The 11,313-nt window shown below is 25.9% G+C and overlaps 1 protein-coding gene across 1 annotated transcript; it reads right to left on the bottom strand.

Annotated features, from left to right (window-relative positions):
• Positions 1-7,358: 7,358 nt before the first annotated feature.
• Positions 7,359-11,039, bottom strand: LOC133803197 (UDP-galactose transporter 1). Its single transcript, XM_062241172.1, has 5 exons — positions 10,566-11,039; positions 9,340-9,589; positions 9,026-9,233; positions 8,163-8,394; positions 7,359-7,828 (listed from the first exon to the last, which is right to left on the bottom strand). The coding sequence occupies exons 1-5, from the start codon at positions 10,674-10,676 to the stop codon at positions 7,598-7,600; spliced, it is 1,032 nt and encodes a 343-aa protein (XP_062097156.1). The 5' UTR covers positions 10,677-11,039; the 3' UTR covers positions 7,359-7,597.
• Between the last annotated feature and the right edge of the window lie 274 nt (positions 11,040-11,313).

The following is an 11,313-nucleotide window of genomic DNA, read 5'->3' as shown; positions in this document are numbered from 1 at the left end:
AAATTACAAAAATACGGCCATTTTCCATGTACGAAATATTTTGTTCTCTTTAGTTGATATTCTTCTGTGCACTATACCTGTAGCTTTAAGTCAACATTTTGCTTTAGTCAAATTAACATTTTATACATATATATATATATATATTTATTGTCAAATTGCATGATATTCTACATTTATTTATTTAATATTTTTTGTCAAATCATTCTTTTTATAGAGAAAAGTAAAATCAATATAAAAGTTTCAAAATTATCTATTGCTTTATTTAATTTATATATTTTCGATTTACATTTACAACATTAATTAGACACATCATCCTATATTAATAAAGACAAAATTTTAAGATATGCCTTCAATTGTAAAAAAATGAAATAGTTTTGTACTTATTTGATGATGTCATGAACTTTTGTAACATATATTAATAGTAACAAAAGAAATAGTAATAAAAAATATTATATATTTATTAAAAGCATAGCTAGTCAAATCTCAATACAGAATGTTAAACAAAAATCATAATCTAGTCCAAGTTTTAAGCTTTGTTAGAAAAATATTTTTTAAAGTTAAGAAATTAATTTTGTAAATCTTTGTAACAATCATGTTAAATAAATTTATATATATTTTTTGTAAATGTTAGTTACAAAAATAAACTTTTTGGTTGTGAAATTAATTTTGTAAACTGTTGTTACAAAAATGTAAAACTTATTTTAAAAAATATTGTATTTCACCACTCTGTAACCGCATTTTTCATATAAATATATATTTAATAAAGTGTTTTGTAAATAATGAATATCTTAAATTTGTATTTTAAAGTTGTATAGCATAAATATGATGGTTCATGTAATTTTTTGATACAATATTGTAACAATATTGAAAAATATAATATTTTTATGTATATTTTGTTTATGATTTTTTAATTATAAAATATTTTCGTAAATGTTATTTACAAAAATATCTTTCTTAGTTGTAAAACTAGATTTGTAAACTATTGTTACAAAAATAAAAATTTAGTTACGTATTTGTTTGTAAGTTTTATCTACAAAAAAACAAAAAAAAAATCTACAATTCTATAACTGATTTTGTAAATTTTATTTACAAACTCGTAACAGATACTTACAAGTTTGTAACAGATATTTACTAGTTTGTAAACATTGATTACAAAAAATTGTATTTTACAGCTTTTATTTATGATTTTGCCACTTCATATTTACAATTTTGCCATTCCGTGTTTTTATCAAAAAATTCCGTATTTTTGTAATGCACCGTATTTTTCAGATTTTTTTTAACTTTTAGTGCATTTTTGTAGATTTCCCTAAAAAAAAAATCCTTAAGATTACCGCATATTATGAAAGCATCCAACATCATGGACCTTCATCAACCTATTATGAAAGCATCTAAATAGACTTACTTTCAAAATATAAAGAAACTAGAAAACATAACCGCGCTTCGCGCAGTCTTTTGTAATTATTACAAAATATACATATTTTAAAATACTTTTAGGAGATTGCTACGATATGGATTTTTTTTCACCCTACTGGTACAACATGTTCTTTATATGGACACGTGAGGGCGTATTGACCACAATTTTTTTTCATAATAGTGTCCATTGTATATCAAACCTCTTGCAAGTTTTTGAAAAATTCTGAATAATTAAAATACCGAAAACAAAGTTCAAAAAATTTGTTGTACATGTGCTTTTATTTTTTTTTATTATTATCATTATTATACGCTTTACGTAATTTTTTTTATAAACAATCTAAATTATGTATATGGAAATTTATGTTTTGTGTAAGACTTATTTTGGACAATTACCCGTTTGAACCCTTTAGTTTTAAAAATTAACTTTTAGAACTCATGTTTTGTCAAAAGGTTAAATATAGGATTTGATATATCGATTATTTGAACATTGTATTTTGGCCGATTACTCATTTTGACCCTTTATTTTTATAATTTAACATTTGGACCATATATTTATTCAAAAGGTTAAAAATTATTTATAAAAATTAAATTATATATAATTTATGTTTTTTGTAAGGGTTCACATCATTTTGAACCTTGTATTTTAGCCGATTACCCGTTAGGACTTTTATTTTTAAAAATTAACTTGTGGACCTCAAGTTTTGTCAAAATGTTAAAAATAGGAATAGATAGATCTGTTATCTAAACACAATATTTTGGCCGATTACTCATTTTAACTCTTTATTTTTAAAAACTAACCTTTGGACTATGTATTTATTCAAAGTGTTAAAAAATCTTTATAGAAAGTAAATTATATAATTTATGTTTTACTTAAGGGTTATTTTAGCCGATTATCCGTTTTGACCCTTTATTTTTTTAAAATTAACTCCTAGACCTTGTGTTTACTCATTTAGATAATTTATTGTTAAAAATTGACATTTGGATCTCGTATTTTGTCAACAGGTTATAAATAAAAATAGATAGATTATTTATTTATTTATTATTATATATAGATTACTCATAATATATAGATATAGATTAACATAATAGAGTGTCTATGTTTTTTTCCAAACTAACTATATATCACCACACCATATTATTTTTTATATACCGCTTCAAAAAATTTATTTTATTAGTATATTATGTAGTATATATTTGTAGTTTTTTTATTATTTTATTTTTTGTTAGTTTATTAGGTATTTAATTCAAAAATATCTAAAAAAAAAACGTTTAATATAGTTTTTGTTTTATTTTATTTTTTGTATTAAAAAAATAAAGTTTAAATAATTAATAATAAAAATGAATAAAAAAATTAGATTTAAGGAGAAAATAGAAAAATAGTTTGGAGTAATTTTAGAGTGTCACATCATCTCCTTGAAGCTCTCATTTATATAGATATTAAAAAAATATCTTAATTAAATATTTAAAAAAATAAAGTTTAAATAATTAATAATAAAAATGAATAAAAAAAATTAGATTATTTGAAAAAATAGAAAAAATAGTTATTAATAATAAAAATGAATAAAAAAAATTAGATTAAAGGAGAAAATAGAAAAAATAGTTTGGAGTAATTTTGGCCGATTACCCATTTTGACCCTTTATTTTTATAATTTAACATTTGGACCATATATTTATTCAAAAGGTTAAAAATTATTTATAAAAATTAAATTATATATAATTTATGTTTTTTGTAAGGGTTCACATCATTTTGAACCTTATATTTTAGCCGATTACCCGTTAGGACTTTTATTTTTAAAAATTAACTTGTGGACCTCAAGTTTTGTCAAAATGTTAAAAATAGGAATAGATAGATCGGTTATCTGAACACAATACTTTGGCCGATTACTCGTTTTAACTCTTTATTTTTTAAAATTAACCTTTGGACTATGTATTTATTCAAAGTGTTAAAAATTCTTTATAGAAAGTAAATTATATAAATATATATAATTTATGTTTTACTTAAGGGTTCACACCATTTTGAACTTTGTATTTTAGCCGATTACTCATTTGGACCCTTTATTTTTTTAAAATTAACTCGTGGACCTTGTGTTTACTCGTTTAGATAATTTATTGTTAAAAATTGACATTTGGATATCGTATTTTGTCAACAGGTTATAAATAAAAATAGATAGATTATTTATTTATTTATTATTATATATAGATTACTCATAATATATAGATATAGATTAACATAATAGAGTATCTATATTTTTTCCAAACTAACTATATATCATTACATCATATGATTTTTTATATACCGCTTCAAAAATTTTATTTTATTAGTATATTATGTAGTATATCTTTGTAGTTTTTTTATTATTTTATTTTTTGTTAGTTTATTAGGTATTTAATTCAAAAAATATCTAAAAAAAAACGTTTAATGTAGTTTTTGTTTTATTTTTATTTTTTTGTATTAAAAAAATAAAGTTTAAATAATTAATAATAAAAATGAATAAAAAAATTAGATTTAAGGAGAAAATAGAAAAAATAATTTGGAGTAAGTTTAGAGTGTCACATCATCTCCTTGAAGCTCTCCTTTATATAGATATTAAAAAAATATCTTAATTAAATATTTAAAAAAATAATGTTTAAATAATTAATAATAAAAATGAATAAAAAAATTAGATTAAAGGAAAAAATAGAAAAAATAGTTATTAATAATAAAAATGAATAAAAAAATAAAGTTTAAATAATTAATAATAAAAATGAATAAAAAAATTAGATTTAAGGAGAAAATAGAAAAAATAATTTGAAGTAAGTTTAGAGTGTCACATCATCTCTTTGAAGCTCTCCTTTATATAGATATTAAAAAAATATCTTAATTAAATATTTAAAAAAATAAAGTTTAAATAATTAATAATAAAAATGAATAAAAAAATTAGATTAAAGGAAAAAATAGAAAAAATAGTTATTAATAATAAAAATGAATAAAAAAATTAGATTAAAGGAGGAAATAGAAAAAATAGTTTGGAGTAATTTTAGAGTGTCACATAATCTCCTTGAAGCTCTCCTTTATATATATACTAGAAAACATAACCGCGCTTCGCGCAGTTTTTTGTAATTATTAAAAAATATACATATTTTAAAATACTTTTAGGAGAATGCTACGATATGGATTCTTTTTCACCCTACTTGTACAACATGTTCCTTATATGGACACGTGAGGACGTATTGAATACAATTTTTTTTTTCTTCATAATGATGTCCATTGTATATAAAATCTCTTGCAAGTTTTTGAAAAATTCTGAATAATTAAAGTACCGAAAACAAAGTTCAAAAAATTTGTTGTACGTGTGCATTTATTTTTTATTATTATTATACGCTTTGCGTTATTTTTTTTTATAAAAAGTCTAAATTATGTATATGGAAATTTATGTTTTGTGTAAGATTTATTTTGGACGATTACCTGTTTGAACATTTTATTTTTTAAAATTAACTTTTAGAACTCGTGTTTTGTCAAAAGGTTAAATATAGGATTGGATAGATCGATTATTTGAACATTGCATTTTGGCCGATTACCCGTTTTGACCCTTTATTTTTATAAATTAACATTTGGACCATATATTTATTCAAAAGGTTAAAAATTCTTTATAAAAATTAAATTATATATAATTTATAATTTTTTGTAAGGGTTCACATCATTTTGAACATTGTATTTTAGCCGATTACTCGTTGGGGTCTTTATTTTTAAAAATTAACTTGTGGACCTCAAGTTTTGTCAAGATGTTAAAAATAGGAATAGATAGATTGGTTATCTGAACACTATACTTTAGCCGATTACTTGTTTTGACTCTTTATTTTTAAAAATTACCCTTTGGACTGTGTATTTATTCAAAGTGTTAAAAATTCTTTATAGAAAGTAAACTATATATACACACCATTTTGGACTTTGTATTTTAGCCGATTACCCGTTTGGACCCTTTATTTTTTAAAATTAACTCGTGGACCTTGTGTTTTATCAAAATGTTGATTACTCGTTTGGATAATCTTTTATATACCGCTTCAAAGATGTTATTTTATTAGTATATTATGTAGTATATATTTGTAATTTTTTTTATTATTTTATTTTTTGTTAGTTCATTAGGTATTTAATTCAAAAAATATCTTATTTAAATATCTAAAAAAATAACGTTTAATGTAGTTTTTGTTTTATTTTATTTTTTGTTAGTTTATTAGGTATTTAATTAAAAAAATATCTTATTTAAATATCTAAAAAAATAAATTTTAAATAATTATTAATAAAAATAAGTAAAAAATTAGATTAAATGAGAAAATAGAAAAAATAGTTTGGAGTAATTTTAGAATGACACATCGTCTCCTTATTAATAAAAATGAATAAAAAAAATAGATTTAAGGAGAAAATAGAAAAAATAGTTTGGAGTAATTTTAGAGTGCCACATCATCTCCTTGAAGCTCTCCTTTATATATATATATATATATATATAGATTAAAAAAATATCTTATTTAAATATTTAAAAAAATAAAGTTTAAATAATTAATAATAAAAATGGATAAAAAAATTAGATTAAAGGAGAAAATAGAAAAAATAGTTTGGAGTAATTTTAGAGTACCACATTATCTCTTTGAAGCTATATTAAAAAAATATCTTATTTACATATTTAAAAAAATAAAGTTTAAATAATTAATAATTAAAATGAATAAAAAAATTAGATTAAAGGAGAAAATAGAAAAAATAGTTTGAAGTAATTTTAGAGTGTCACGTCATCTCCTTGAAGCTCTCCTTTATATATATATATATATATATATATATATAGATTAAAACAATATCTTATTTAAATATTTAAAAAATAAAGTTTAAATAATTAATAATAAAAATGGATAAAAAAATAGATTAAATGAGAAAATAGAAAAAATAGTTTTGAGTAATTTTAGAGTACCACATCATCTCTTTGAAGCTATATTAAAAAAATATCTTATTTAAATGTTTAAAAAAATAAAGTTTAAATAATTAATAATTAAAATGAATAAAAAAATTAGATTAAAGGAGAAAATAGAAAAAATAGTTTGGAGTAATTTTAGAGTGTCACGTCATTTCCTTGAAGCTCTCCTTTATATATATATATATATATATAGATAGATATTGATATTGATATTTTCAATTGTTAAGTTATTTTAGAAAATAGAAAATGAATAAAAAAATTAGATTAAATGAGAAAATAGAAAGAGTGATTTGAAAAGATTTTAGAGTGCCACATAATATTCTTGAACTCATTAATATTCAGGTATTATATGTTATTGCCAATATCAAGGTAGTTCTCTTTCTAAGGAAGAGAACTGCCTGCAAAAACAACATATTATTTTGTAACAGCATACTTTTATGGGTTAAAACTGAAAAAATGAATAAAATATTAAAGAAAATAAAAAATTAGATACTTTGGATTGTAAAATGTTAATTATATAATGATATAAATTTTTAATCAAATTAATATGTATATATTGATATTTTCAATTGTTAAGATATTTTAGAAAATAAAAAATGAATAAAAAAATTAGATTAAATTAGAAAATAGAAAGAGTGATTTGAAGAGATTTTAGAGTGCCACATAATATCATTGAAGCTCTACTTTATATATATATATATATATATATTGATATAGATAGGGTTCAAAAAATATTCTAATGGATTCCCTATTTTACATTTTTTTTATCTCTTGCTGTATTATTTTCTCCATATTTTCAACAATACCTGTCTTCTTTCATCTCCACTTTTTTTTTTTTTTTATATATATATATATATATATATAATAGAGTAGAAAAATCAAGTCTATTTCCATTGAATTTGTGTGATTATAAAAGGTAAGCTTTTGTCCCTTCGGAAAAAATAAAAGTCGAGCTTTTGTAGATAGAAGATATCCATTTGCTCTGTGATTATAATTTTGCAACTGTTGTCTCAAAATCAAAGTACTAATAATATAGCGAATAAAACATGGGAAAATGAATACAAAACAAGAATTTGAAGATATTCCCAGTAGGGGAAAACACATGTAAAAAATTTAAGTTAATCTAAAGCAAGTTTACACAACAAAGAGCTGTGAGTTTTTTCATTTTAATTTCTTTTGTACTCTCTTCCTATTAACCCTTATCAAACTGCCATGAGCCTCATCTCATGCATGACTTGAAACCATTAGACTTTATCATCTAATTTATCATTTACAAGAGGAAGCAGTTCCATACGGGCTCGGGGAGTACGAGGTGTTCGGGGTGTTCGCGGTGTTCCTGGTGGCTGTTGCGCAAGCATGTGCCTCACATAGCCGTAGAATGTACACCCTACAAGTGTAATTGCGCAACCAACAGCATTCAAACCTGAGATTGGGTTGCGGAAAATCATCCATGAAACTAGGACAGCAACCGCAACCTGAGAAAGACCAACAATTTGATTCCATTAGGATTTAACAATATACTTGAATGATGCAGCAATAGTGTCGTTCAAGAAGACAAGAGGCAAGAAAGGAAGTTATGTATCAGTTGAAATTAAAGTTCAGCCCAATATGCAATGTTATATGTAAGTTTGTTCAAGCACGTTCAAACTTCCCTTTAGCAATTATATATTTAGTTAGGCAGAACACTACATGTATTGAACTTTGACGGTATTTTTTCTTTTTGGAGGTAGCACTTGGATGCAAGGATGATCATACATTGTTAATCCATGATTCAACACTCTCGAGAAACAAATGGCTTAAAACTTTTACCTTAAGGTTTCCGGCCACATTGAATGTGACAGCAGTTGTGGAGTGAATGACATAAAAAATGGAGAAGTTGAGACAGAACGCCAACACCCCGGAGCTGAAAATGATAACAAGTGACGAACCAAGAGACTGAGTGGTGTGAAGCCATTCCAGAACCCCATTACCTTCAAGTAGCATTGCAGGTACAGCCAAAATCATGGTTGCATAAGGGGCCATGTAGTACACTGTATTTATGCTAAAATATATCAATGGAAAAAAAAAACACACACAAACACAGTTAGAACGAAATCATACAGATTAAATAAAACTTGCCTAATATTGGCCAAATAATCCATCACATACTCATTACTCTAAGAAAAAATTAAAGAATCGATTTCAAACAAAAGGTATTCTTGATATGAGTAGAAACTAAGCAAGTAACAGGTAAAGGAAGTATTTTATTTTTTAACCTTTAAACTTGCCTAATTTTCTAACCAAATAATGCCTTGCTTTCTGCCTTGCTTTCTCTAATAGCTGAAGCGACTACAAACAAAAGGTATTCTTAACTTGAGTATAAATAAGCAAGTACTAGGAAAGGGAAGGTAATAAAATGTTCTACATCTTATATGTGAAGATCATGTGGGAAGCGAAAAATATATGCTTATGTATTATATATATTGATGTTGATTAAGCCAATTATGGAGGAGCCTTTAAATTTTCAACTTGGCTAACTCCTCATTCAAAGGTAAGGACATCTTGGCTCTGATTACAACTTTCTATCTACGTCTCATTCACGAGATATTACATCTATTGTATGATCTGATAAATTAAAATATGTAATTCAGTTAAATCTACCAAACCTGACAAAGGAAGCAAGAATAAAGTACCTGTCGAACTTGTATCCATGTAAGAGAGACTCTGCCAGGATAGTCTTCGTGGAGGTAGCCAAACAGCCAAATAAGGCGGCACAAAATCCAAACATGTTAAAACTAAGCTCTGTAACAGAAGTAAGAAGAATCCCTCCAACAATGGGTATTAAAGAAGCCCATATACGCCAATCAAAGTACTTTTTCCAAACCAGCCACTGTAAAACAACTGTTGAATTCATTGCTATTAGATAAGGATCCGATACTTCATTAGAAATACATTGAAAATAAGAGCATATAACTATTAGGTTTGGTCATCCACATTTGAAGCTGACCTGTAGTTGCAGGAGTAAACGACTTTATTGTTTGCATAAAGGAAACTGGTATGTAGCGTAAGCTGACATTCCCCAATACTATGTTAATGCAGAACACAAATGACATTGGAAATATCCTTCTCCAGCGATCTTCAGGGTCAACCGTTATCAATGGTTTAAGCTTCAAAACTTTAATAACCAGGAAAGCTCCAATTGAAGAGCAAATGAAATGAATACATGATACGGTAAGAGGAAACTTAAAATCAAGTTTCTGCAAAGGATAAAAAAAAAAAGAAACACAAAAAAGTCAGAGGGTAAAGTAGATCTAATGCTCAATAGAAAACTTAATATAATGAAAGTGATCCAAGTTCTACGTGATCTCAACATCAATTAGTGATGAATACATAAAATAAATAAACAAACATATGAATATGAGGGAAGAAATCAATCGGCGATTTGAGGAAAATTCCATTTTAATTTAAAGCACCATGGTGACATCTTTGAGAGAACAATTTTGTTCTTTCCATCATAACTTTTTTCTTATTAATCAACCAATCCCAGCCAAATTAAGTATACTAATCATCAGTTACTTTCTTTAACAGAACACAGGGCCTCACCCAAATGCAATGGAATTCATAAGTGATTCTCATCCATTAATAATAGGTCCCATGCAATGGAACTTTATTAGTTAAAGCAGAAATAAAATACTCCTATAAATTTCTCTTTGTATAAAACAAAATTTGGGACAAAGAATTTCTATCAAGGTTAAAAGCCGTTTATAATAATTAAAAAATTGATCAATGAGAATGAAAACCCGATCAATTACAGACTTTATGTACCTCCTTTTACAAGTTTTAGCTAAACCCAGTTAAGATGCATGAAGAAAAAAATCAACATGGTCAATACAAATTCAAATCGACAAGAATTAAGTCATGTATACATATCCTGTAAAAGATAAAAGACAAAAAGTAGCAGCTTTGGCTCAGGTTTTGTTTAAAAACAATGATAAAGAAACAAAAGCTAACGTTCATCAAGTCGAAATTCGTAGTTAGGAGGACATTAACCGTGAGCAAAAATTAAGAACAAGTATTCAAAAGGGGCCAGACTAAGAGCAGAGGTCTCAGAAATACCATCACAATCGAAAAATATATCGAGATAAAAGGATTCCCCCCCACCAAAAAAAAAATTAATACTTTAAAAATCCTGATTGTGCATTAAAGTCCATAGGAATGGAGAAAGAGGCTGACCTGGAAGATCCACTTGTTCATTACAATCACTGTGACATTGAAACTCCACCATTGAAGAATTGCCAAAAGAGATCTAATCACGCTCCACTGGCACAGAAGAGATTCCTCCATTTCTCTCCAACTCTTCACCTCCCCTCAGACCCAGATCACTCAATAGGAAGAACTCAATCTCCCAAATTTCAATCAGAACCAACTCCGATCACCCCAAAAAAAGCTTTCCCAGAAAGAAAAGAAAAAAAGGACTGTAAAACGAGCTTGAGAGAGAGAAAAGTAAAGGAGGAATACACAGAGCGAGAACCTCCTTAGACCCCTAAAAAGGAAAAATGGCAAGCGAGAGTATAACCGACGTAGGCCACTGTTCCACTCCCGTGGGATCTGTTGGCTCTGGTTATGTAAGCGAATTCTTCGAAAACGTTTCTCTCTCTCTCTCTCTCTCTCTCTCTCTAGAACTCTTCCTCTGCCATGGCCATCAGAAAAAAGCAAGGACAAGGCTTAGAAAATTCAGAAATTTTGTGACGAAAGGCTTAAATTATGTAGGCCCAAGTTTTGGACTGCTGATTCCACATCGGAGACCGTCGAACGTTTTTGGGGTCCAATGAATTGAGAAAATTGCAGCCGCTGATTATGTTTAAGAAAAAAATTAGTTTTAGGGTTGACCTGATTTTTGTAGGCCTAAAGGATTTTTTTTTTAAGGCAGATTTGTTCGGTATTTTTTTTTTTTTGAAGGAAGATTTGTTTGGTATTTTAG

Source organism: Humulus lupulus, chromosome X, assembly GCF_963169125.1.
Source record: "Humulus lupulus chromosome X, drHumLupu1.1, whole genome shotgun sequence".
Classification (NCBI taxonomy): Eukaryota; Viridiplantae; Streptophyta; class Magnoliopsida; order Rosales; family Cannabaceae; genus Humulus; species Humulus lupulus.
The sequence above is the reverse complement of the archived record's forward strand: the minus strand, read 5'-3'. Positions and strand labels throughout refer to the sequence as shown.

What these genes read in the sequence shown, in the direction of transcription:
- LOC133803197 (XM_062241172.1), bottom strand. Translation starts at nt 10,676, where the DNA reads ATGGAGGAATCTCTTCTGTGCCAGTGGAGCGTGATTAGATCTCTTTTG. An exon ending in CATGGATACAAGTTCGACAG is followed by an intron (nt 8,395 to 9,025) that starts GTACTTTATTCT and finishes GATATATTTTAG; the next exon opens with CATAAATACAGTGTACTACA. An exon ending in ATGTGGCCGGAAACCTTAAG is followed by an intron (nt 7,829 to 8,162) that starts GTAAAAGTTTTA and finishes GGTCTTTCTCAG; the next exon opens with GTTGCGGTTGCTGTCCTAGT.